This window comes from Haemorhous mexicanus, chromosome 5 (assembly GCF_027477595.1).
Source record: "Haemorhous mexicanus isolate bHaeMex1 chromosome 5, bHaeMex1.pri, whole genome shotgun sequence".
Taxonomy (NCBI): Eukaryota; Metazoa; Chordata; class Aves; order Passeriformes; family Fringillidae; genus Haemorhous; species Haemorhous mexicanus.
Window position 1 is genome coordinate 25,679,439 of NC_082345.1, and position 25,723 is coordinate 25,705,161.

Sequence of the window (25,723 nt, forward strand, 5' to 3'; positions counted from 1 at the left end):
TTCTTGGTCCTTGTAGCAGACCTCTTCTTGCAAGGTCTCATGCCATGTCTCAGCTCAGCTGTCATGGCATATAGCATGACTGAAAAGAGGGAAGCATGAACTGGGGTTGGAACTGTCAAACTGCTGCAAGGAAGACAAAACCAGAGTGTGTAAGAATGTGGGAAGCAAATACAATGTGAATGGGGAACCCATCCCAGACAAAGGTATGAGGGAAGGCAGCCCAAGGAGAACTGGATGGGTGCTGTGGGATTAGCACAGGTCAGATATGTGTGGTGCTGAACCATGGCCGGGTGAAGCCCCTTAGGTGGATCTTTATGTTTGGCAGTTCTTGCTGTCTCCCTGCTAGTAGCACAGTCCTTTTCCTAATCTTATCCTCTTCCCAGGACATGATCCATATTGCAGACACAAAGGTCGCTCGACGCTATGGGGACTTTTTCATCCGCCAGATCCACAAGTTTGAGGAGGTGAGGCCTGGGCAGGAGAGCTGTGTAGCTCTGTAGGAAACATGGGACAGTCATTGGGCTGTGCAGGCCCTTGAGGGTCCACACTTGTGTGAGACAGCTGTATAACTCCATGCTGGACTTAGGCCTGGCTCTGCAAGGCACTGGGCAAAGGCAGGTGTTCTAAGCAGCAGCTGCTGGCTTTTGAGGAATGGTATGTTTTTGTGAGAAGTGCTCGGTTGAGCCACAGTGGAAAAGGAGGAGTTTTACTGTCCAGGGATGCCAATTCCGTTGTCCCTAGATAAATGTGGTGTCCCTGTCAGTAACACAACCAAAATCATATCTCTAACTTCATAACTATGGCTCTAGAAAATTATCTCAGAGATTTCTGGAGCATAGATGGCTTCAGCATTGAGCTTGGCCAAGAGGTGACATTCTGTCTCTACTGTCTCCCAGCAGAGATTGTTCTGCACTGGAAACTCAGAGGGCAAAATTCTGAGATTTGGAGACTTAATAGAGGGTTGTGATACCGCTGCTACAAGTTTGTATCCTCTCTTCTCCCCACGCCTTCCTCTGCTAGCTTGGAAAGGACAGAGTTCTACTTATTCCCCTTCTGCTTGACACACTGTGAGAGCTCGAGAGCTCTCTTGTCAGAGAGTTGGAGAGGAAGGAGTTAAGAGGCCTTGGATAAGGTGTGCTGAGGGGAGCAGCAGAGTGCATCAATCACTGTGTATTTTTCTGACCTTTGCTTTCTCTAATTCCAGCTGAACCGAACATTGAAGAAGATGGGCCAGAGACCCTAATGTGGAGGCACTGCAGGCCTGGGCAGAGAAGTGGGTGGGAGAGATTATTCTCTGTGTTGAGGGAGGGGAGCTCAGAGTTCTGGCATTTCTGGAATCTCCTGTGACTCAGAAGGTATTTTGTATTTAAATGTGCAGACTTGTTTGGCTCAAACTATTCTACAAAGGACAAGGCATCTAATAAATTAGTGGAATTTTCCTGATGAGCATTTGTACTCATTTATTTTTCCTCTGTATAAGAATATAACTGCATCTGGACACATGGGCAGTTGCTGTTGGCTTGGTACTCTTGTTGGTCCATGTTGCAGGTAACAATAGGGAGCAGATCTGTTTAGCTGCTCTGTACATTCACCATGCAGAGCAAATAATAGGGAAGGCTGCAGGACTGATTGACAGGAACAAAATGAGCTGTTCTACAGTGTCTTCGCAGGATTTTGAAAAGAGATGTAAGCTAATGCTATTCCTTTAGCTTTTACTCCTTGCAGTGAATAGACCTGAGTTGTAATTAGGTTCTTAGAAGGTTACATTTTTGCCTTTCCTTCCCTCTGTTTATTTTAGTTGCTATGGAGTAGAAATGCTCCAAAGTGGATTGTCATGTTTTTAAAGAAGTGGGGAGAATTTTTGTAAACATTGAACCAATATTAACTAGTTATCTGATGAAATGTCCTTGCTGGAGGATGTGTTTTATTTCAGCAGAAGTGATGCCCAAGACCTGGCGCTTTATTTAATTGAGTTTAGTTTCTCTGGAAAACTCCCCAAGGGTCTTTAATTTATTAACACCTTTTAAATGCAGTTTTTCCCTGCTCTCCAGCTACAAATTTGTAGTGGCTTGAAAAAAGAGGGGAAAAAGCTGAAAATGAGTCACATATAAGGGAATCAAGGACCTACAAGTATTGGGGAAGAGAATGCAAAGAATGAATCACATCCCTCCACAGCCTCTCTCCCTTTTGCCATCTTTAAATAGTTTGGTGTTTGAGTGGTAGAAACAGGTGCAAGCGGAAAACCTGCCTGTGTAATAGAAAGCTACACAAAGTGTGTTTCAGATACACCATCTGCCTCTTTGTACCTCTCCCTCTCATTCCTTTCCACTGAGAGAGGTGTCCTAGCTGTCCAGTTTGGCTCTGTGTGTGATTCTGTTTCAACAAAGGGAATAATTAGCCTTTGTTGGATTATATTCTGTGTTTGAATGAGGGTCAAGTTTCCAGTGTCCTAGATACTGCTCAAAAGTAAACTGTTTCCCATCACAAAGTAACTCAGGCAGTACGGGCAGCACAGTAAGACTAAAAGAGCAATTCCTGTTGGCTTCCTAGCTGCCAGTGTTGGTGTTATGGATGCTAGGAGCTCACTGTCTCCAGTTCTGGAGGGCTTGAGGCAGCCATATCATTCATTAAAGGATTGAGATGCCACTGCATTGCAGCAGCCCATGGGGAGCTGTGTTCACATCAAGCAGAATCTGCTCCTTTTTGATTTTAGGGCTGGCACTTTCCTTCTATGTATTTGCTAACAGCAGCTCAGTAAGCATACCTGTCAACAGCAACTGCCCTACTTTCTTACTATCCAAAGCCTAAATCTTTCCCAGGAAGTGCTCAGGTAGACGTTATACACAACATGAGAACCCTGGCAGGTATCTCCATTATCAGTTCTGGTTCATAGCATAGCAAAAAAATCCAGCGTGTTGCTGGGATTTTAATATGTGCTTGGCATGTCGGAATTAGAGATTTTTAATGCATATCTGTATCATCTGAAACACTCCAGTGGTTACAGGCTGTTCTCAGGTCTGTGAATATGCTGCTGCTTTGTTTCCATCTGCCAGAGCAGCTTCCAAAGGGTGCACAGAGACCGTGCACTGATGTCCCTGGCTCCGCGCCTCCTCTGAGGGACTGCCGAAGGTTAACTGAGCAGGACTGGCACTCGGTGGAACGAAGCCAGGAGGAGCTTGCAGCTCTCGCTGGGTGGAAAGATGGGCTCAGCAAGCTGCGGTGCCTGGCACTGCTTGAGGCTGGAGGAATGCAGGGTGTTCAGCAGCATCAACAGAGCTTCACTGGTGCTGGGAACGCACTCCAGAGGGAGGTGGGGGTGGCTAGAGCTCCAGCCTCGCCTGCTGCAGTAGGGTTTGGTGAGTGGAAGTGGTTCTGGACAAAATGGTTTTGTCAGAAGGAATCACAGTACAGGGTCATGTGCTCTGTGTCTCTGACCTACAGTTGTGAAGGGGTGAGTGTAATTATGGAACCTGGAAAACTCAAGAAAACCTACCTCATCTTGCTGTCCCCTTAGGATACATCAGGAAGACCCTGTCAGGCGGCTCGGGCGATGTTGAATAGCTAGCACAGTCATGACAAAACTGACACAATGTTTCATTTCCTTTTTTTGCTGACAGAGTAGTTTTTCTTGTGATTTACGCCACAGTTTATCTTGGACACAGAGTGGGGAGATTGTACAAACCAGCCAGAGAATTTATTTTTCACTTGTCACAGTTCTGGGACTGTAGAATGATAGAATGAACAGTGGAGTAGAAGAAAGAGGGTATTACTGATGAAATCTGAGTGAAGGAAGGAGTGTAGAGCCCATACAAAATAACTACAGAGAATGGACTCGAAAATTTGGAACTGGCAGCAATAAGCTCAACATCAGTGTGATGGTTTGGTCTTCCATAGAGGTAGCTGTTGGAGGTGAAAAGAAAGCTAAGCCAAATAATGTAGCCTTTAATAGTGTGCTTCCCCTCCTTGTCAAGCCATCACCCCAAGTGTGCACACCAGCTCTCATGGCAATCCATCGCCTCGATGTTGTGGGTTCCTGAGATTGTAGTGCACTCTTCCTCCGTGTCTTCCAGGGCTTCCTGTGAAGTGCTGCCTGTGACTCCAAGTGTCTTGATCTTCAAAGCTCTCCTTGGCCTTGAGCCTACCCTGGGAGCCACCTACGTCCCAGATATACTCCACTGCTTATGCCCCTAGGACTGCTGAGGACTGCTTCTGCCTGGAGCAGCTTCTGTCTAAGCCTGAGAGGGTTTCAGAAATCACGCTGCCGAGTGGTTTTTAATCTAGTTGAATTTAAGTTGTATTCAGGCCGAACTCTTTCCCCGAGGTGGGAGAGGGTGCTCTCCCCAGCAGGCCGCCCTGCTCCCCGGGGGGCGCTGAGCCCGGGGGCCCGGGAGCTTCCGCGGCGTGTGCGGGCCCCGCCCCCGGAGCCCCGCCCCGGGAGGCCCCGCCCGGCCCCGGGCTGGCGGCGGCGGCGGCGGCGCTGGGAGCGGCCGCCCCGATGTCGGGTCCGCGGGGCGCCCTGCAAGCTTGGTGCCGCCGGCAGTGCGAGGGCTACCGCGGCGTGGAGATCCGCGACCTCAGCACCTCGTTCCGCGACGGACTGGCCTTCTGCGCCATCCTGCACCGCCACCGGCCCGACCTCCTGTGAGTGCAGGCCGCGCCTTGCGGCCGCTCGGACGGGGTGCCGCGGGGCCCCGGCTGCCGCCGCGGGCGCTGCTGGCAGGAGGAGCGGGGGGCGCGGAGGTTTGGGGCGCGGGACCCCCAGAACCCCCCCTCTCTGGAGGGGTTGGGCCGCCTGTGCTCAGCAGCGATCACCGGGGCCTCACAGGGGTTTGAGGGGATGGAGGAGCCGTGGGAAACGGCTCCAGGCTGGCTGGCAGGGAAGCTCCCTGAGCGTGGACATGAGGGGCTCAGAGAGCGGTTGTGTCTCTGTTGCGCTGATGTGCTGGTAGGGGATGCGCTGAAGAAGATGCTGTCGAGAAATAGTTGGGTACTGGGAATGAAGAATTCCATATTCCCAGGCAGTGCTCAAAGCCAGATTGTAAGGAACTTTAAGCATCTTGGTCCGCTGGAAGGTTTCCCTGCCCATGACAGCAGGGCTGGAATCAGATGATCTTTCAGGTCCCTTCCAAACCAAACTATTCTATCACTCTGTGTTTTAGCAAACGACCTTCTGACCTGGTTCTGCAGACCTGTCAAGGTCAGGGTTAGCAGAAGTCGTGTGATATAAGGGTGGTGAGAGCATGGAGGTGGACTAGGTCCATGTGCCCTAATGGGAGCAATGCCTACCGGAGAAGACATGGTGTTGGTATCTGAGCGTGGGGGTGTTTTGCCTCAGCAAGAGGTGAGCTTTCACACTTCAGGAGGGCCAGAGGCCTGTCCTGCACAGGGACATTCCCAGAGGCACCCGCTCTGAAATCTGTAGAGGCCTGGACCAGGTTGCTGCTTGCATTTGCTTCTAGCTTATTTTCTCAGGATGCCGCAGTGAATGCAGGAGGTAGAAAAAGCCAGTAGGGGTGTTGATCCTCTCTAGCCTCCCCCAGCTTGGGTGTCTCTGGGGGGGAATGTGAGTTTCAGGAGGCAGACAGTGAGTTTGGGATTGCTTGGGGGCGCGTGTCAGGCTGGAGAAACTGGCTGAGCCTCTGGAAGGAATCTGCCCCGACCTGCGCTGTAACCCTGTGTGCCCCGGCAGTGCTGGGAATCCGGCGCCCATCTGCTCTAATCCCTGGGAGCCCTTGTAGGGCAGGTAGGCATCGCCCCAGCTCGCTGTGCCTGCGGCGTGCACGCTCCTTGGCCTGCTGCTAAAGCCGGCCGGGGCGATGCATCTCGTCATGTTCTGCTCTGGGGTTGGTGGTTCTTCCTCTGAGGCTGCCCATACTGACCAAGTTCTCTTTCCTGAGCTGGCCTCAGGAAGGCCTTTTGCCATGATGGCAACCTCTGTCAGGCAGAGGATTGGCTGTGACTGCACTGTGGAGCTGCGGTGGCCACGGGGGAATGGAACAGACTGGTGTCCTTACAAGCTAAAGCTGAGCAGGTAGGCTGGAAACTGAACTGCTGCCTACTGTGTTTCAAGTGGTTGCCCCAAAACCCTCAGCATGGTGCTCTGGAATGACTGAGGGCCAAGACATTCGGTGTCTTTGCATCACATGTCTGGGTCTTGAAGGAGCTGTGTGGTCTTGTGTCCTGCAGCTCTTGGATGGTATGGTTCGCTCTGACTAGCTAGAATAGAGCCTCTGAAAATGGTCCCAGTTACAAGGCTGTTGGGTGGGTGGGTGGGAAGAAGCAAATTAAGGACAGGAACACTTGCAATTTTTTTTTTTTTTTTTTTTTTTTTTTTTTTTTTTTTGGTAAATGGCACAGCAGCTGGGAACTGAAAAGCAGAGGTTCAGTAAAAGCTTATGAGAAATACCACTAAAACCACCTGATGGTTTCCCATTAACCATATTTGCCATCCCATTAAAGCAGAGGCTGCTGCTCTTAAGTTGTCAGTGGGCTTAAATCTGCTCCTGGCAGATGTCCTAACTATGTGCTTCACAGGTCCTCTGCACGAGCTGCATTGTAGAGACAAGGCCCAGGGCCTTACAAGGACATGGCATGTTGTAGAAGGATTTTCAGACTGTCAGGAGAGCAGCATCATTTCATCTGATTCCAGCTTCTTCAGCCTGTCCCGATTTGGAAGTGGGAAGATTGGATCAGAGTCAGTAAATCTCCTGACAGCAGAGGAAAAGTGGTTGCCCTTCTTTTCTTCTAAAGTGCTTTCAGTCAGTGCAGTAATGGGACTTGGCAGGGATCTGCAATGCCTTTCTGACCTTGTGTGGTCTTCCTTTGTGCGGGGCTCTCCTGGCCAGCACGAGACAGCTGCGCTGCTCCCCGAAGGCTGGAGTTCCTCTGAGCTCCACAGAACTGCCAGTTCCTCTGCTTCCCTGCTTCCTGCCGGCTTCCCCTGGGATTGCAGAGAGGAGGAATGGGCACATCCATGGGAGAGCTGAGCTGAAGCTCTTCTCTACCTCTGTGACACCACTCCACTGCCACCCTGATCCCCTGGGCGATGCTGCTGTGGTGGCTGTCAGCCTATCCCAGTTTTCTGACCTTGCCTGGGTGGGCCCCTGTTGTGCTGCTGTGCTGAGAGGGAGCACACTGAGGAAGAGGCTATCATGAAGGACCCTATGGGTAAGTGAGACTGAGGACAGTTTTCTGTATGGCTCCTGATTTGAACACAATCACCGTGGAATAAGGCAAATTGACATCAGAGGGATGTGCTGCCCTGGAGAGCTTTGGTGAAGCTCCTGCAGAGCTCTTGGAAACACTATAGATTTGGGCTTTTTGAAAGAAGTAGACTGGAATTCCTCAGTGTCTACTGAATTCAGTTAAAGGTGTCTTGAAGTGACCACCAAGAATGAGGTGCACACTTCCAGGACCTCTGTGTTGAACCATGCAGATAAAAATCCTTGACTCCATTGTTGTAGGCACTTCACTTGGCTTCGTTACCTCGCTGTCCCAGTCAGGGAAATGGGAAACTTGGATTTAGCCTCTGACTGTGCTGCTGGCTGTGTGATCTGGAGATGAGGTATTTAATCTCTTCTCTTTTCAGTTAAGCTGTCAACAGCCAGACCAACTTGACAGTGGACTATGGGGATTAATGAGTTTGTTTGCTCAGTGCTCTAGAAATCTGAAGCATGAAATTAGTGTTTACAAGGCATTTGCTACAGATTAATGAAGCAAAGAGCATCTTTCAGCATCTCAAGCTGTACAGCCTCCCTGGAATGCAGGGAAGGATCTTGGCATTCAGGGGTGAGAATAAAGGAGTATGGCACATGCCTTTGGAGTGTTGGGAGAGATGGAGGCTCGAGGATAACAGGAGATGAGAGTTGTTTTAGAAACGCTGTTTTGTGTCCCTGGAGCTGTAGGTTTGGTTACAGGCAGGATCACAAATCTTGTTTGTTCCTTCCCATGTACTGCCTGCATTTCCCTGACAAGACCTGGAAAGCTGAATGGCTTATTATGTGGCACTGCCTTAAAGTGCTCATGATTTATATTTGAGGAATCCAGGAATTTGCTCTGGTTTTAGCTGTACAGCACACCCTTCCTCCTTCCCTGGATCTGCTGTACTCCCTGGCAGCTGCCCTAAACCCTGGAGTGCTTAGTGGCTCTGCATGTAACTAATTAGGTAAGTGCTTGGGATTTATTTGCATAGAAATATTACTTCAGGATATGGTACAACACTGGGGTTTGCTGAGTCAAGACAGTTGTTCAGCTGGGATAGCCAGAGTCCTGCGTATGTTGGCAGGAGAGGAGCCTGAGCAGGGCTGGATGAAAGACTGCTGAGATCAGGGCAAGGAAATAATGTGACGTGCAGCCACATGTCACAGAACTGTGAGATGGCAAGTTCTGGGCTCTCTGCAGAGGAGACAGCTTATAGAGGGGAAAGGGGTGTGTCTGGAGTGACTTTTCCCTGTGCCTGAGAGGCCATCCTCCTTGCACATTGGTACTGGGAGCTTGCCTGGAGCCACAGGGATGCCACGTGACCAAATGGCATATGGAAGTGCTCATGTCAGGAGCAACACAGGTCAGTGTGGTCCTGCTTGGCTTCTCAGAGAGGGAGCTGGAAAATGCAGTGGAGAGGAACTGAATAAACTGATCCCTGGGGCCTTGCACTGATGGACTTCAACGCCTCAGATAAAGATGAGCCTGCAATCCTACATTAGTGGAAAAGAATCTTCTATTCCCTTGCTGCTTGGTAACCCCTCGATACCTCTTGAGCTTCACATCCTCTCTGCTGGCCTCTGCTTTTCCTAATGGAGTTGCCTTGGTGTACTAAAACAGCTTTGGTTTGCTGGGGCAGAGTGGAATGGAAGTGATGTTTTGTCTGTTAGAAAATACTCTCCCTGCCCAGCCCACCAAGGAGTCTTCGAGCTTCCAGCTACACCACTCCCATATCCTGAAAGTGAAGGCATTCTAAATGAAGGTCATGAATGTTTAGAGGGCAGTTGATATATAACTTTGCCTGTGTTCCAAGTTGTCATTTTTCTTTAAAAGGAAAAAAAATACTGCAAGGTTAAAGGACTTCTCTTGGCAAAAACAAAACAAAAACTTAGGGAAAAAACATCTCCCAGTGGAGATTAGTTATAATTACAAAAATGGCAGTGGTTTTGACATTAAAGCATAGGCTGCAGATGAAGTTTTGCTCACCAGCATGTAGAGAAGGAAAAGTTGTGGTATTTTGAGCAGTCTGAGCTGTGTACATGTATTCACTTGAGCTTTCAGGAAGGTAACAGTGCTGTACATCCAGCCCACCTTTCTGTGTGTCTGCTGCATTTGCTCCTGCAGCAGTGAGCGGCTGCAGCTTCGTTCGTCTGTGAGGAAACGGCACCAGCAGCCTCTTGCTTTTGAAGGGAGGAAGTGTAATTTTATGGTGGTGTAGGCAGCCGGGAAGACCTTCCTGAGCTCATCACAGACTTCCTCTGTAGCTTTGGGAAAGCGGCTGAAGGGCTTCGAGACGGGGCTGGCTGCCCTGCCATGTGGCGCCCGGACAGGTCATGTTGGTGTTCCAGGAAAAGGCAGTAAGATCCAGAGGGGGATGGAGGAAGGAGGTTCATGTAGCTCCTCTCTGCAGGTGCGTGGTGCCACCTCACCTGGATCCTGCACACCACCTTCAAGGTGGGGGATGCATTCCCTCCTCTAGTCTGAATTGTCCTTCTGTGTTGATCTCCCAAGCTTTGGCAGTCTCTGTGGTCCATTGGGGTGGCTTTTCCTGACCCTAGACCTCTCTGGACTTCATCCTCCTGTGAATCCAGCTAGCTGCTGCATGAGGAGTTTTTTTGTAACAAAGCTGAGATCCTTGGCAGGAAGGAGCAATGCAGTGTGATGCTGTTTTCACACGTTGTACCCACACACACATGCAGAAGGCATAACTAACTCCTTCCTGCATTTCTCCCCCTCTTTTGAAACCCTGCAGACTGTTTTAACTTTCTGCCCTCTGCTTCCCTGGTGAAAGCAGCTAATCAGTCCCTGTGGCCAGGTTGAACCCCCAAAGGGCTTCAGGGGAACAAGTGAAATGGGTTGCAACAAACGGATCCCCTGGGTTGGAGACTGCTGGGATTCCTCTTTGTTCCCTGAGCACCTTGCATTCAGCTCCAAGGGCTGCAGCTGAGGATGATTTGTTGTGCACTGTGAATGTTTGGGGGAAAGCAAGGACAGAAGTGCAGTTGAAGATCTTCTGTGTCACCCCAGATTCCTTACGGTGGTGCAAGGACGTTTGTCTGAGGATCCTCATAGAGCCACCTGTATCTGTCCCTTCTTTCTTTTGAGGTGAGGAATCTGTATCCTCATCCACCACTGTTGTGCCAGTGGCCTTGGAAAAGCAAGTTTGGGGTCATGTTGTGCAGTGTTTGGTGCAGCAGTGTGTGGTGCTAATTGAAACATGGCCCTGGTGTTTCTGCAGCCTTTAATCTCAAGGGCAGAAGCGGGTAACAAGAGACAAGAATACATTTTGATTTCCTGGTCACCACCCATTTGGGACTCTCTTTCTTTTTTTAATTGCAATTTCCCTTTGATTTCCTTGTCCCGTTAAAACCTGAAATCTGCTTTGCCAAGGTTTTGTTTATCTAGGATCTTATGTTTTGAGTTGTTGTAAGGTTGACTGTCCTGGAATCTACGTGTGATGGCATTGGGGCACTTTTCCTCTGCACTTCATGTGGCTATTTTGTGCTTTCTCATTTCAGAGACTTTGATTCTCTCTCCAAGGATGACGTCTATGAGAATAATCGCTTGGTAAGTTCCAGTTCTGCAGTGCACAAAAGGAAGAAATTATGTGAGAATGACTCGATGGAGGTCATATAGTGTGGGAGGAATTTGTGACAATGCTGAGGGTATAAGAAAAATCTCTATAAGTAACAGGCAGGAGCTTCTCTGGGAACGAGGGAATCTGAAACATCTGCTTCCAGCCTGTTTATCCTAATAGTTGCCAAGACAACATCTCAGGTGAAGATTTAAATGGTGCAACATCTTGACTTCAGTTGTTCCAGATTTGCAGGCAGTGGAAGCAAGAAGCTAGTTTTACTTCAGGCATCAGCAGAGAGGAAGGTCATGCTAGACCCTGGTCTGCAATGTTCCCTTCCTGCTTGGGACAGCTGGAGCCAGTAGCAGAAGCAGGCAGTGTGGAATGGGGAGGTGCCCAGCCCCAGGGGCTAGTGTCGGACAGAACAGCCCTGCTTTTTTAAAATAACAGAAAGACCGAGTTGCTGCAGGCTCCATCTGATAGTCTGTGGAAAGGCATGGCCCATCACCTCCCCAAGATGAGTTATGCTACATATAAATATCTTAAGGGTGGATGTCGAGGATAAGGCCAGACTCTTCAGTGTGCCCAGCAACAGGAGAAGGGGCAATGGGTACAAACGGAATTACAGGAATTCCTCAGCTGAATATGAGGAAAAACATTTTTTACTGTGAGGGTGACAGAGCACTGGACTAGGCTGTCCAGAGAGGAAGTGGAGTCTCTTGCTCTGGGGATATTTAAACCCCAGCTGGATGTGATTTGGTGTCACCTTCTTTAGCAGGGGTTTGGACTAGATGATGTCTGAGGTCTCTTTCAACCCCAGCTGCTCTGTAATTCTGTAATTTGGGATTTACAGAGTTAGGGCTGTCCAGCTGTGTCCTGGCATGTCCTTTCCTACACCTGTTGACCCCTTGCAATCATTAGCAGCTTTTTCCATTCAAGACCCATGCAATGGGTATCTTGTCCTATTAGAGACCTCTCAGGTGCGGTCTCTCTTCTCTCCTTGCTCCTTGCAACCTTGTGTTCAGTAAGACTCAGTCTGGACAACTGGTTTAAAGCCAGGCTGAGCAGAGCAGGATGTCCATGGGGGGCACTTTTATGCCACTAGTTACTGCAAATATCCATTTTCTTTTGTTTCTCCATTACTTTCCTTTATACCTCACACTGTGCACAGCACCTCATGCCTCCGACACTATGCACCTTCAGTCTTTACCCACACCCAGTACCTTTACCTGTGTACCTGGTACCTCACCATTCAGTGCCCAAACCACTCTCATCTCTTCCTGACTTACTTCTCTTCAGTCCCTGCCATAGTCTTGCACCCCTGTCCCTGGGAGATCACTATGGGTGTGCTGCCCTTGGCTCCAGAGGGATGGTCAGTGTAGAGACAGTAATCCACACACACTGACAAGTGGGAAACTCTCCAAAAGCTTTTTTCCTCTTCCGTTCCTTCCTTTTGTAGCTGTGTATGCAGTTGGAGGAGATGGGTGCTTCTTATCACGGTGTCCTTGTTTCTGCTTGCTCAGACACAGAAAAGTACTGGAAGTACTGGCTTGTGCATAGCAGGCTGCTGGATGTTGAGCTGAGATGGCTCTGTTGATCGTGGGAGGGGAAGGTGGGGCACCCCAGAGCATGAAAGGATGGGCAGTCAGTGTTTCTGTGGCGTGAGCATTCTGGGTGGCTGGGGACACTGCTCAGTAGAGCTCAGTGTCACTGGAAGTACCTGCCAGCCCTCGGCCCTTCGTGGTGCCAGCCAAGCTGTGCCAGGTTCTTGTGTGAGGGCACTGCTGGTTAAGCTGAAAAAACACTGGGGTTTTTTTTCAGTGAAAACTTGAAGGGAACCTTGCTTCTGTTGCTACTTCTTTTAGTCAAGCAGCATGTCTGGAAGCCTCTGTCCATAAGGGATGCCATAGGGTCAGTATTTAACCTTCCCTGGGGTCCTTCCAAGTTGATATTTCTGTTATTTTTCATGAAGCATCAGTTTTCTTTCCTTAATGCCTCTGTGCTGTTCCTGCAGGCCTTTGAGCTGGCAGAGCGGGAGCTGGGCATCCCAGCCCTGCTGGATCCCAATGACATGGTCTCCATGAAGGTGCCTGACTGCCTCAGCATCATGACTTACGTGTCTCAGTACTACAACCATTTCAGCAACCCCAGCCAAGGTGAGTGTCCTCCCACCCCTCAGGCTTCCAGTTTGCCCCTGTTTGAGTACAGGAAACCCAGCACAGCCTTGTGCTTCCTCCTTCCTGTGGCAACTGGGAGCTGGGTTTGTGGGGAAGGGGAGAGGAGCAGGTAGTAGCTGCCTCTCCTGCATCTTGCTGGTGTCCCTGAGGAGGGCTTGGAAGAGAGAGTGCATTTGGGTGAGGTTTCACAGGAGGTGTGGGGTGATGTAATAGCTCAAGCTGTGGAAAAAGAAACGCCTTTCTCCTCCCTCTGCACTGCATTCCTGCCAACTTGGGTTGGGCCACCACCCCTGGTGCTCACCAAAACTCTTTGTGATCTGCTCTATCCCACTAAAATAGGAGAAAGCTAAGTAGGAGCCCATGTCCCACAGCTAATCTTTATGACATAGGTGCATGTAAAGTGACTGGAGGACAGAGGGAGTGGAGCCAGGCTGGAATGTTTCAAATCAGCTCATCTGTCCCTACAGCTGCAGCCTGAGCTGAGTGCTTTGAGACAGCTCTTCCTGGGCATCCTTTGGCTGGGTGGAGATGAGAGCTCCAGGTCTCCCCTGTTTCAGTCTGTAGCCACAACATCAGATAAATCCTTCCACTTGTACGTGCTTCTCCAGGGATGCTGGTCTCCCAGACAAGGAATCCTGCTGGGGACTGGTGTGTGAGCTCCAGCTCTGACAGCAAGAGATGCCTCACAGACCTGCTGACAGCCTGGAAGCCCTGGGGCCCCGTGGGTCACCACAATACATCAGCAGCTACCCCAGCTGCTCTGGGCTTTGAGCATTGCTTAGGGAGTCAATTACAAGGAAGCCAAGTAGCACGTGATGAGTAAATAAAATCACAGTGAGAGGCTGGCATCCTTGGGCCACAGAAGGGGATCCACAGCAGGCCAGGCTCACTGGCAGCCTCACAGCTGACCCATTATTAGATTGTGTTTGTCTCTTCCACCTAAAATAAGCACTGAAGTTTTGAGAGAGGCAGGTCTCATCTTATGTCACAAGGCTGGATGATTTTATTTTTTTTCCCCTCCCCTTCCCGCACATGGGTGGTGTGAGTCACCGCTGCTCTCCACGCCTGATCCTTCTTCCCTCTTGCCTCCAGCCAGCGTCCCTCCGCCTATGAAGCGACCAACTGCTGCCTCCTCTCCTCCTCTGCTGTCCCACAAGACCCCTCTGCCTGCAGTTGAGAGTACTTCAGCACCACAGGTACCTAATTTCTTGGTAAAGTTTCCAAGACAGCCCGAGGCAGTGGTACCCCCTGTGCTGTGGGTGAGGAGATGGGGAAAAGCCTGTCACAGAGCTATGGATCTCTGCAGGGGCCTGCCTGTGTATTTTGGGAGGGAGGGGTGTTTGAGATTTTGTTTCCTTGTGGGATCAAGCTGAGGCTGATTTTTCTCTGAGTCTGTGGACTGTACTTTGGCAGGCAAGAGGTTGGGCAGATTGGTTCTGGGTGTCCTTCCTTTGTGGGGATAACCCTGTAGATGAGGAAAGAGCAGGAGTGTGGAACTAGAAGGGCAGAAAAGATGCCTTTTATTTCAGTTTTTAGCAGTTGTCTGGGATGGGACCTTTTTCAATGTTTCTCAGGACCCTGGTGCACGAGGTATAGATTAGTCCCTTCCACAGCCCTTCAGCTGTAGATAGGGCCGAGGCGCCTTCTGAAGTGGCCCCTTCTAATTTGGGAAGAGGCAGCCTGCCTGTGCCTGGGCTTGAGGGCAGCTGTTCTGTGCATTGTCAGCCCCTGAGGTCAGCCCCTCAGTGATGGCCTTGCCCAGGGAGCAGCTGCTCTGGAGAATGCATGCTCTGGGGAGCAGCCTGTGGCCCCCACACTGAGCTGCCTGTGCTGTGTCCCAGGATGAAGCCCCCTCGGAGCGGCCCCAGCACAGTGCGCTCAGCAGCACCTGCGCAGCCTGCCAGCAGCACGTCCACCTGGTGCAGCGCTACCTGGCCGAGGGCAAGCTCTACCACCGCCAGTGCTTCAGGTAGGTCGTGGCCAGGCCTGCTGGGGCAGCCTCTCCTCGGCACACGGGGGGGTCTGTGGCCTGCTGCACCCCATCTTCGGGTGTCTGCATCCCTGGGCAGCATGGAACGTGAACAACAGTGCTTGAAATGAGAGTGAAGATGTTCTATTTGCCTGCCAGCCCCCTGTCCCAGGGGTCTGATTGGCCTCTTGTGTCCCTGTGCTCCATTCCTATCCTGCTCCCTGCCTCCTTTGCTGACTTGTGCTCTCCCACTTCACTTACTTGGAATCCCAGCCTCTTGAGCTTCTCCCACCTCCATAAAAAAGGATGCTCTACCTCTTAACCACCTGCCTACTCAGGACCACCTCCCCATCCCCTTCCATTGAGGTCTGAGCCATGACATCATCCGACAGACCTCCTTCCACCTACACTCCACATTCTTAACTGGATATACAGGCTTCAATGCTGCCTGGGTGGTGCTGAGCTCCCAGGGAGCATGTGGAGAGCTGCAGACTCTTAACAAACTGAGGAATGAGCAGCTCTCTGGTTACTCCCTGAGTACAGGTCCTTACCTGCCGCACCTGTGAAATCATTTCACTTTGCTTTCCCTGCTGTGATGATGAAGAAATGAGATCTCTCCCATGGGCCACAGGACAAGGGCTGGCATCTGGTCAGAGACATCGAGCCACTGGGAAGATGTGGGAGGCCTCATTCACCTGCCTAAGCCAGTTGGCGATGTGCTGTAGGAGCAGTGTCACAGGAGGGCAGCTGAGCTGAGGTCCATCAGGCTTCCCATCTGCAGCTTTGATAAAAGCAGGAGTTTTGGGGTGCAGGTGCAACCTGCACTGTACTCATGGGCCAAGAATAGGAGAGGTGCCATGTCTGCCATAGCACGGCTCATAGCCCTTCAGACTGAGCAGGGAGATCCCTGTAATTTAATCCCAAATATTTAGCCTCCTGATTGTTTTCTTGTCTATTTTCTGGTTTGGTTTTTTTTTTCCTGTCCTGATTCATGGACAGTATTTGGTCAGAAATGTCCTGTGGTTCCTGTGGGCTGGTGGACATAAAGCCAAAGCAAACCACTTTCTCCCCTTGTCTGAGCTTTCCACCTCCTCATTTCATCCCACCCCTTCTCTCTAAAGTCCCTATGTCCTCACACTTCTGCTCTCCATTTCAAAGGAAATCCCAGTCAACTGGATGCCCAGAGCAGAATTCCTTGCCAAAATTATCTGCTGGCAGCGTAGGGCAGCCAGCTGCTGCAAGCACCAGGTATTCAGACAAGAAGGAACAAGCTTGGTTTTCATGGGAGTGCTTGATCAGCCCCTTGCCTTTGGCTGTCTTTCACGTATGCTATCCACCTCCCTTCCCAGGTGGAGAAGGACTGACTTGGTTGCCAGTGCTTTGGATCATGCTTGTGCCTGGAGGGATTCATTAGGAAGCATTCAGAGGCTCAGGGGGGGAAGAGGGGATGATCCAAGGAGATGTGGCAGACAGCAAAGGACAGGGAAGCTATTAGCCCAATTTCAACAGAGTGTAAGAATGGCCCTGCTGCCTAAGGCCCTTGTCCTTTCAGCCAAATGTTGTGGCCCAGCTGGATGCCATGGTCAGCATTACTGAGGCTGAGCATGTGACCAGGCCAGGCTTGTGTGTTCCTTCTGAATACTCTGGAAGCCTCCAATGCAGGCATTTCCCAAGTAGAAATTGATGTAATTTTATTTAATAATCAGCACTGGGAAGTGGTTGTTTTACAAACAAATGTGTCTGACAGCTCTTTAACATGCCAGGACCCTTGGCCCCCACAAGGCAGCCCGTAGCCTCCCTGTGCCAGTTCTGAACCGGTTGCTCTCTAATTCCAATTGATATTCACTCTTTCATGTCTGTGAATGGTTGATCCCTCTCCCCATTCCAAGTGTGGAAACCACACCATATTTCAATACCAACTGTCACCCTTCCACATCGATAAAATCCTTTCTGAGATGAAGAAAGAACCCACACACACGTGTGCAGTGTTTGAGTTGTGAATTTGCCATGCGTTCCTACAGTGGCCTGGTTACATTTCTCTACTTATTTTCTGAATTACTTCCCCAAGGGCACTCTAGGATTTAATAGCAGTGGTAAGAACTAACTCCGTGTCCCTACAAGGGTCTTCCAGGTGTGTTGCCTTCTGTGAAGGGCAGGATGGCATCCCCCATCTCATGGTGCTCTCTCTTCTCATTGGCAGGTGTAAGGAATGCTCCAGCACACTGCTCCCGGGGTCATACAAGCCTGGGTCAGAGGCAGGGACTTTTGTCTGCACGCAGCATCGTGGTAAATTGGCCGTGAGTGGGAAGGCAGAGAGGAGAGCCAGCCTAGACCGACAGTCACCAGAGCTAAGAACTGAGACTGGGGCTGACAGCATGGGAGAAAATGCCCTCCAGGCAGTAGCAGAGGTGGGGAAGGATGATGCTGATTCCCAGGAGAGTGTGGCAGAGACCTCTACGCCTGCAGAGGGCCTTACTGGCCCACCAGAGAAGGACAGCACAGCCAGCAAAGCAGAGACACCAACAGCCCCTGCTCATGCTGGCGGTGGGGCACCTATGTCCCAAACTCCCCCTAGGCCTCCAATCCCCAGCAAGCCTGCAGGGCTCACCCAGGACAAAGGCAGCTCACTGGATGGACGGCTCAGAGACTCACGTCCCACCCCAGCCCCAAGGAAGGCCACTGATGCATCTGCCCTGTCCCCTCCAGCCTCCCACCCTGTCCCCCGGCCCAGGTCCACTCTGCAGGGCGAGGGCAGCGAGTGTGGGCCTGGCATGGTGAACGGTAAGAGGGCAGGGGTTACCCTCCACATCTCCGTAGCTGAGGTGCTTGACTGCAGGTTGGCTGAGTTCTCTTCCTTCTCTGCAGCCTGACACTCTTCTGCCTCCAAATAAATCTTGGGCTCAGACACCAGGTCTTTGATTGTCAACAATTGCCAGCCATCCCCATAGCAAGGAGAGTAGTACTAATTTTCCTGCCTGTCTGCTCCCTTGTACTTCTCCTGAGCTCTCCAAAGGCAGAAAGCCAGTGAGGAGGGAAGTTGGTAGAGCTGGAGGAGTTTGCAGGTGTGGGAACAGAGGGGCATGTCAGTTCTCCAGGTGCAGCTCCTAGGGAGCAGTGGGGAGAAAAAAGCAAAGGGAATGTTTGGGCTTAGCTGGCTGCATCGACTGTGGGAGAAATGCCATGGGGTCTTCAGGGATGGGAATAGCCACCTTCCTGTGGGAAGGTATCTAAGGTGCCTCATGTTGATTTAACTCTTTCTTCATGTCCTTTTGGTGTTGTGACAGTCTGACTCTATGTCTTTCTAGGTCGGGTACCTGAAACCAGCCCCCCTGTCCCAAAACCTCGAGGGAGACCCTGCTCCTCTGATCGGTACGTCCCTCTGTTTGCAGACCACCTGAGAACTCCATAGCACAGTGGGGCTATGGGGACAGCACAGCTGTGCTCTTCTCTCCCACCTCCATCAGCTCCTGCTCTTAGGAGGATGAAGGCTTTGACCAGGTTCCTTTTCCAATAGGAGCTAGCCCAGCATAGTCAGGCCGACAGTGTTCATCTGTACCTCCTGGGCATTTTTCTCTTACTGTAAAGAGTTTGAGAGCTTCAGAAAGGTGTTTCTGTGGCACAGGCAGATTGCCAAATGCCTTCTGAAATGGCCCTGCTTGTGGGTGCTGAGAAGGGGACATTTGTCTGCCTTGTGGAGGGTTTGTCCTGGGAAAGATGGGAAGACCAGCTATGCCCATAAAGCTCAGCCTTTACCACTGCTTAGCAGATGGAGGCTGTAATATTCAGACACCAAAACACTGGGCCCAGCAGGCAAGTCAAGCAGGCTGTGTTTCCCTAAGGCCTGTAGGTTTGCCCACAGAGAGTGAGACACTGTGTCTGGGGAAGCCTAGGGCCATCCTTAGATGAGAAAGCTGCTTCTGCATGGGAGACATCCTGCTCCATCTTTCCTTACCCCCAAGGGCAAAGTCCCTCTCCAATGCCTTGACACCCCACCTTGTCTCTGCCATATTGATTTCTCTTTCTCTTCTACCAGTGGTGGAGGTACTGCAAGAGCCAAGGACCCACCGTGGATGGCCTTAGTGCAAGCAGAGCCCAAGAAGAAGCCAGCTCCCCCTCCTCCCGCAGGCAACAGCCATGAGACTCCAAGTAGGACTTCAGAGGAGAAGAATGGGGAGGAGGTGGGGAAAGCCAGGAGTGAGGAGAGCAGGTCTGATACCACAGACCCCAAACCGTACAACCCCTTTGAGGAAGAGGATGAGGAGGAAGTGGAAAGTGCTGACACCCAAAAGAGCACACCTGAGCAGGAGCAGAGTGAGACTGCTGCCAAACCTCTCCACCCCTGGTATGGCATCACTCCTACCAGCAGTCCAAAGACAAAGAAGCGGCCAGCTCCACGAGCCCCCAATGCTTCCCCGCTAGGTGAGCTTCCTCCCGCTCCTTTATCCCTCTTCTGCAGGCCCTGTGCATCCCCTTGGAGGTTCCCCCTTCCCAGGTGCCTCTGCATCACCTTGACAGGCTAGGCCTTTATGCAGTGATGGTTGCATTAGTTTGCATTAGCCATGTCCTCTCCACCCACTGGAGCACAGCATCTGCAGGCAAAATTTTACGCTGACCCTTGTGTCCAGTGTATGCCACCCTCCCCTTCTGTCCTGGTGGTCCCTTCATTCCTCCCTGAGCTCTCCCTTTGCTTTGCAGCCCACCACCCCATCTCCAGGCTGTCACACTCTGAGCCATCATCCTCCACCCCCTCTCCAGCCCTCAGCCTCGAGAGCATCAACTCTGAGAGTTCAGCCAAGGTGCTGGGAGACACCGATGAGGCCTCAGTGCCCAAAAGCTCCTCTGAGCCCACTGTGCACATGCCAGCAGCTGCCAAGACTTCCAGTGCTGATGCACCACTGGCCAGCGTCTCCTCCGGTGAAAGCCCTGCTGTCCCAGCCAGACTCTCCACCAACTCCTCCTTCTCCTCCTCCAGCGAGCTGGCCAGCCTCAGTGGGGAGACACAGCCCAGCACCCTGCACACCAGCAGGAGCATCTCCACTGGCAGCCTAAAGACCAGCCCCAGTCAGCTGCCCCCCAAGCCACCAGCTGGGGCTAGCCCTACACCTATCCTCTTGGCTTCAGATGGGGGTGCTGGGAGCCCCAAGACATCTTCCTCACCCAAACCACAGCTGAAGGTGAGATGATGACCTTCTCCCCATCCAGATCCCAAGGCTTTTCTTCCCCATCCATCACTTGGTCACAGGGAATCTGTGGGTCCAGGCTTGCCCCTTTCCTTGATGTGTGACCCCTGAAAGCAAGCTTCAGGCCTGTGTTAAATGGTGGCTCTGCTTGTACTCTGCCTACCCCATGTGCTATAGAAGAGGCTGGATGTCATGTAGTCTGAGCAAATAGGAAGGGAACCGTGAAGGAAAATATTTCAGCATGCTTGTGAGAGAGAGGCTGGAAAACTGAAGTCAAACAGGAGCACAGCTATTTTTTTGACTAGGTGCTTGTGGAGATGAGTGCTGTGTTCCTTCTTTAGGAGGCTGTGGGGCAGGACAAATGCTAGCACTGCCCTGTCTGCTCATTTCCACCTGTTGGGATCCCTTCCCTTCCCTGGATGCTCATGTATCTGCTTTTGTCTGCCCTTTCCAGTCTTCCTGCAAAGAGAACCCCTTTAATCGGAAGCCGTCACCTGCTGCCTCCCCCTCAGCAAAGAAACCTCCCAAGGGCTCCAAGCCTGCGCGTCCTCCTGCGCCAGGCCACGGCTTCCCCCTGATCAAACGCAAGGTAAAAGGGCCCTGGGGAGCGAGGAGGGAAAAGCTGGCTCTGTGCTATCCCCCAGGGCTGTAGCAGTCTGCCGGCACCCTGCTGAGGCATGTGTGGGCAGGGATTACAGCAGGTGGCTGTGGCTGGGGAGGAGGGTGTGCAGGCTACACCTTGTTCATGAAAGCACCATTGTCTTCCTTTGCTCCAGAATGGGGTGGGGATTTCAGGTCCACACTTCAGTGGAATATTCTCTTGTACCCCTGCCCTTGCTAGTGTTGGCCAGTCTCTGGATTACCTCTGGAAACTGGAGTCTAGTGGTAATGAAAGTGTCTGATTTATGGTTTGGCAGGTGCAGACAGACCAGTACATCCCTGAGGAAGACATCTATGGGGAGATGGATGCCATTGAGCATCAGCTGGATGAGCTGGAGCACCGTGGGGTGGCCTTGGAGGAAAAACTGCGCAGTGCTGAGAATGGTGTGTGGGTTGGGCTGTCTGTGGGTGTGGGGCAGGACAGACCCTAGGGCTGCCCTCTCTCCAGTCAAGGAAATACCAGCAGTGACTTCTTCCCTGCTGATGCTGGTGTTGGAAGAGCACAAGAGGCTATGCTGGCCTCCAAGATGGGTCACAACCTTACCCTGAACATGGAGATGTCCCTAGAATGGAAACAGGTGGGAGAAGAGACAGGGTCTCTCTGGGCCTCAGAAATAGGCTGAGCTTGGTTTGGCTCTAGCCCAGTGCCTCTCCCCTTGCTAGGCAGAGCCCAGCCTGTTTCAGGGTGATGGGATCCACCAGGGCTGGGAATGGCTCTGAACTGCCCCTTTGCTTGGCAGACAACCCTGAGGACAACCTGCTTGTGGACTGGTTCAAACTCATCCATGAGAAGCACATGCTGGTGCGCCATGAGTCGGAGCTCATCTACATGTAAGTGTGTGCAGGCGTGTGGAGAGGCACTGACACGCTCTTGGGGAACCCTTTCTCAGCCCTCCTGAAATGGTGTTTCTAAGGGAGATCCTGACCTGGCCTTGCCTAAAAAGGGAGGGAGTAAGGGCAAGCAAATCTGTCCAGATGCACTGAGAACTGACCCACAGTGTGTCACCAGAGCCTACTCCAGGAAGGCCTTGAGCAGTCAGGGCTGGTCCTTACTGGTCCTTGGTTTCCTGGCTATACAGGGCAAGATCAGCATCTTGATGGTTCTTTCCAAGCTCACCCTGTACTTTGGGATGATGTTCCACCTCTCTGGAGCCTCGCAGTGCTTCCCAACATTTCCCCCTTCCTTTGCAGCTTCAAGCAGCAGAACCTGGAGCAGCGGCAGTCAGATGTGGAGTATGAGCTGCGGTGCCTCCTCAACAAGCCAGGTAAAGCACCACTCTTTGTGTGCTTCTCCCTTTTTTCATAGAACCATAGACTGTATTGAGTTGGAAGGGACACACAAGGATCATTTTTCCCCTGGCCATTATCTCCCCTTTCTCTAGGTGGATCTCAGGTGAAGAGAAGACAGATCTGTAGGGATGCCAGTGCAATCAGCTGGCTCTAGAGGCTCTGTCCCATCTCAATATATGTCCCAGTGTATTGGAATATGACCAATATAGCAGGACAGGACGTGCCTGAGCTTGTCTGGCCCTTGGTGCTGAACCAAATAGCAGCAATGTGGTGTTTTCACCCCAGAGACACTTTGGCTAGCTGTGTGCTGCAGCTGAGCACACGGAGGCAAGCCCAGGCATGCAGGAGCTCTGGTGGTGGCGGGATGGAGCCTCCTCCCATGGAGGGTGTGCTCCTCAGGTTTACCTCTGGCAGAGAAGCTTTAAGGTGATGGTGAAGGAAAGGAGTCAGTTCTGATGGAGGGTTTTGATCCAGAGCTTTATCCTGGCCCACAGGCCTCTGAATCCAGCAACAGCTCCAACAGAACTCTCAGACCACGTGGTTGCTGTCTCTTTTAACCCCGGGGAGAGGGGGAGGGAAGGGGTAGGAAGCCACCAAGCAGGTACGGAAGGGGAGGTCTCAAGGGACAAAGGACACCTACATGGCCCAATGCCCCCCCAGGGGTAGAGGGCATCCTTTGAATCTGCCAATCACTCAAAGGTGCCCTTCTGGAATTCCAGGATTGACAGACAGTACTTGGCAGGGGTCAGGGAGGGGAAAGGAGAGGTGATTGATACACCTGGGAAGGGAATCTTCAGGAGAGGGACCCAAGGTTCTGAGGTAAACCCTGAAATCACAACGCAACACCAGTCTTGTGCAGGGATATGCTCTTTTTGTCCCCAGGGAATGCCACATGCAGGGCTCTGTCCCCATAGCACTGCTAGCCCAACTGGCCCTGTAACACGGCAGGGTAGAGGGGATTGTTCTGGAGATCTCTGCCCCGAAGCCCTGAATTTCAGTGCTCCTTCAGCCGTGTAATTGCCTGTCCTTCCCTGGGGTTTGGCTGGGTAGAGAAGGACTGGACCGATGAGGACCGAGGGAGGGAGAAGGTGCTGATGCAGGAGCTGGTGACCATCATTGAGCAGAGGAATGCCATTGTGAACTGCCTGGACGAGGACCGGCAGAGGTGAGTGAGGAATGGGGTGAGCTGGGGGAGAAGGGAAAAGCACAGCCTGTCTGACTCAGTGCCACATGAGTGCCTTGTGGGTGGGGGTGTCTCAAGATGTCCATGTTGCTGATGTCTTTCCCAGGCTTCCCAATCCTTGTCTCTTTGAATGCTTTGTGTTGGAAAGACAGGACAGCACGTGCAGCCTGTGGGATTTATCCTGCTGGTTGCAAATACTCACAAGACAGTGATGGATGTGCCCCTCTATGGCTTTTAAGTAGGAGGCTCTCTAGCCTTAAACAATACAGCAGCTGTTTTCAGGGCTGAATTCCTGACCTCTTTCCCATTCTTTCTTTCAGAGAAGAGGAGGAGGATAAAATGTTGGAAGCCATGATTAAAAGGAAAGGTAAGAAACAAATGGGAAGCTTTTTGGAGTGGTGTTTTCACTGCTGACCCCAGTAAAGGGCAGCACATTTGTGAAATTGTGTGCAGGAGAGATTGAATCTATTCTGTGTAGACTGGGGAGACTTTCCTGTAGGGCCAATAAATTTAGAGGCTCAGTTGTGCTGCACACCCCTGTTATCAGAGAAACTGTGCATGCAGTGGAGGGCTTTGATTCATGGCTGTCACCCTTGTTTATTGTCATGAGAGTGTCTGTACAACTATTGACATCCCACAGTAACAACCTCCCTTTGCAACCCCAGAATTTCACAAGGAGACGGAGACAGAGAGCAAGAAGAAAGGCAAATTCAAGCCCATGAAGGTGCTTAAGCTGCTGGGCAACAAGCACGACTGCAAGAGCAAGTCACCCAAGGAGAAAAGCTAGAGCAGGGGAACACCAGCAGTGGGAGGGAACTCCGACTCGCCTTTCCCTGGCCCTGGCTCGCCTCTCCCCCTGCTCCCTCCCCAGGCACCCGAGCTGCCGCCCCAGGGAGATGCCAGCCTTCAGCCCAGAGCGGGTGAGAATGACCAAAGCCCTCCCCTTCCCGAGGCTGTAGGGGAGCATGGCCATACCCTCTGTGAAGCCTTGTTAACAAAGGGGGAGAAGACGGATTTGCTTTTCAGATACGTTACCCAATTGTGTGCTCTTGCCAATAACTGAGAACAAGAAAAGGAGTTTCATATTTGTGGGAAAACTTGCACTAACTGCACCCTGTCCCTTCTCCCGCTCTAACTGTGACAGTTCCACGTGCCTCTGACTTCTGCCAGGAGGGGACTGGGCCTCCCTGTCCCTCCCTGCCTGCCCACTCTTGTCCCTTTTCTGTTCCATTTTTAACTTCAGGAGAAAACTGACATTAGAATCAGGATCCTTTGGGTTTTACTGGCCTAAACTAAAAGGTTAAGAAAATACTCCTGCATCACAAGGCTCTAGAGCCATAGCCAAAAAAACAACTGATGCCCTATTTATTTTGAGCCGTCCCCTCCCTCGAGTGCCAGGGGTGGGTGGGCTCTGTCCCAAGGCTGAGAGGACCCAAGGGGACGGTGTACAGCTGCTAGGATGTAGCTCACGTGCCCTACTCAGGAACCCCACTGCTGCTAAACACTGCTGACTCTGCTGCCTTCCTGGGGAGGGAGGACCTGTTCCTTTTCCAGGCAAGGGCAGAAAAGCTCAAGATAGACTGAGTGAGGGGGCACTAAGCTTGTGTCCCTGCTCACCAGTGCCACCCTTGAGCGGCAGGGGGGAGAGGCGCGGTCACAACTGACCTTTACCCAGCTTCATCTGTGTATACTTTAAAAGTGTGCAGATGTGGCTGGTTGTTTTTTACACCTCCTTTACTAGATGAATTCAAACCTATCCTAAAACTTTAAACCTCTTATTTTATTTGTCATATGTGTGCGTGTGTGTACATCAGAAGAGGGAATGTGGGGGGCAGCGTTCTTCCAACCATCCCTTCTTCCTTCCATTTTTGTTTCCTGCCTTCACTTCCTAGATGATAAGTTATTTATTGAATCATTGGATCAGTCTCAATTAGAGTTTCATGGGTGTTTGGTTGGTCAGCTGTTCATCATGCCTTCTCATTAGCAAATTAGACATACCCAGCCCTGAGCCATCTGCTGCAGTCTCTTCTAAAACCCCAACAGGCTTTAGCCAAAATGCTCTTGGAGCAGTGCCTTGCAAGGTGGCTGGTGTAGCATTCTGGAGAGGGATCCTCATTTCCCAAAACCAGAGGGACCTGAGCCCCTCCTCAATCCCAGCATGGCCCCCATGGCTGGGAGCTGGCCAGCTCAGCCCTGTGCTGGTAATGCCATCTCACCCTTGCCATACCCAGCAGGCTGATGAAGAACAGTGGTAGGGGAGGGGAGATCCCAAAGCACAACTCTTCTCCAAGGAGAAACAAATCTGCTTTAGAGCCTGCTGTCACATCACTGTTGCCAAAGGCCACTGGGATCGCTGCAGCCTGACACCCCTTGGCCCTGTGCCCAGTCAGAAGTTTAATTTGTAAATTATACTGTACTAACCCCATGACTTTCATTCACCTGAACAGAAATAAAAGAAACAATGGATTAAAAAAATTATTGTGGATTAGG

The 25,723-nt window shown here is 51.4% G+C and overlaps 2 protein-coding genes across 3 annotated transcripts in view; both read left to right on the forward strand.

Annotated features, from left to right (window-relative positions):
• Positions 1–1,443, forward strand: part of EIF3L (eukaryotic translation initiation factor 3 subunit L) — a 59,277-nt gene extending 57,834 nt beyond the window's left edge. Inside the window, exons 13-14 of the mRNA XM_059846415.1 lie at positions 384–464; positions 1,205–1,443. Coding sequence (XP_059702398.1) covers positions 384–464; positions 1,205–1,243 — 120 coding nt within the window. The 3' untranslated portion in view covers positions 1,244–1,443. The remainder of the gene's footprint in view (positions 1–383; positions 465–1,204) is intronic.
• Positions 1,444–4,445: 3,002 nt separating this feature from the next.
• Positions 4,446–25,708, forward strand: MICALL1 (MICAL like 1). 2 transcript variants are annotated; one of them, XM_059846427.1, is made up of 16 exons: positions 4,446–4,641; positions 10,719–10,767; positions 12,789–12,930; positions 14,044–14,147; positions 14,793–14,920; positions 17,121–17,701; positions 18,226–18,289; positions 18,954–19,339; positions 19,616–20,094; positions 20,555–20,689; positions 21,018–21,144; positions 21,501–21,591; positions 21,952–22,025; positions 23,101–23,215; positions 23,554–23,600; positions 23,899–25,708. In XM_059846427.1, the coding sequence occupies exons 1-16, from the start codon at positions 4,496–4,498 to the stop codon at positions 24,018–24,020; spliced, it is 2,790 nt and encodes a 929-aa protein (XP_059702410.1). In that variant the 5' UTR covers positions 4,446–4,495; the 3' UTR covers positions 24,021–25,708. The 2 variants fall into 2 exon arrangements, with proteins under 2 accessions (XP_059702410.1, XP_059702412.1); XM_059846429.1 differs by lacking the exon at positions 4,446–4,641 and adding an exon at positions 5,908–6,031.
• Positions 25,709–25,723: the final 15 nt, after the last annotated feature.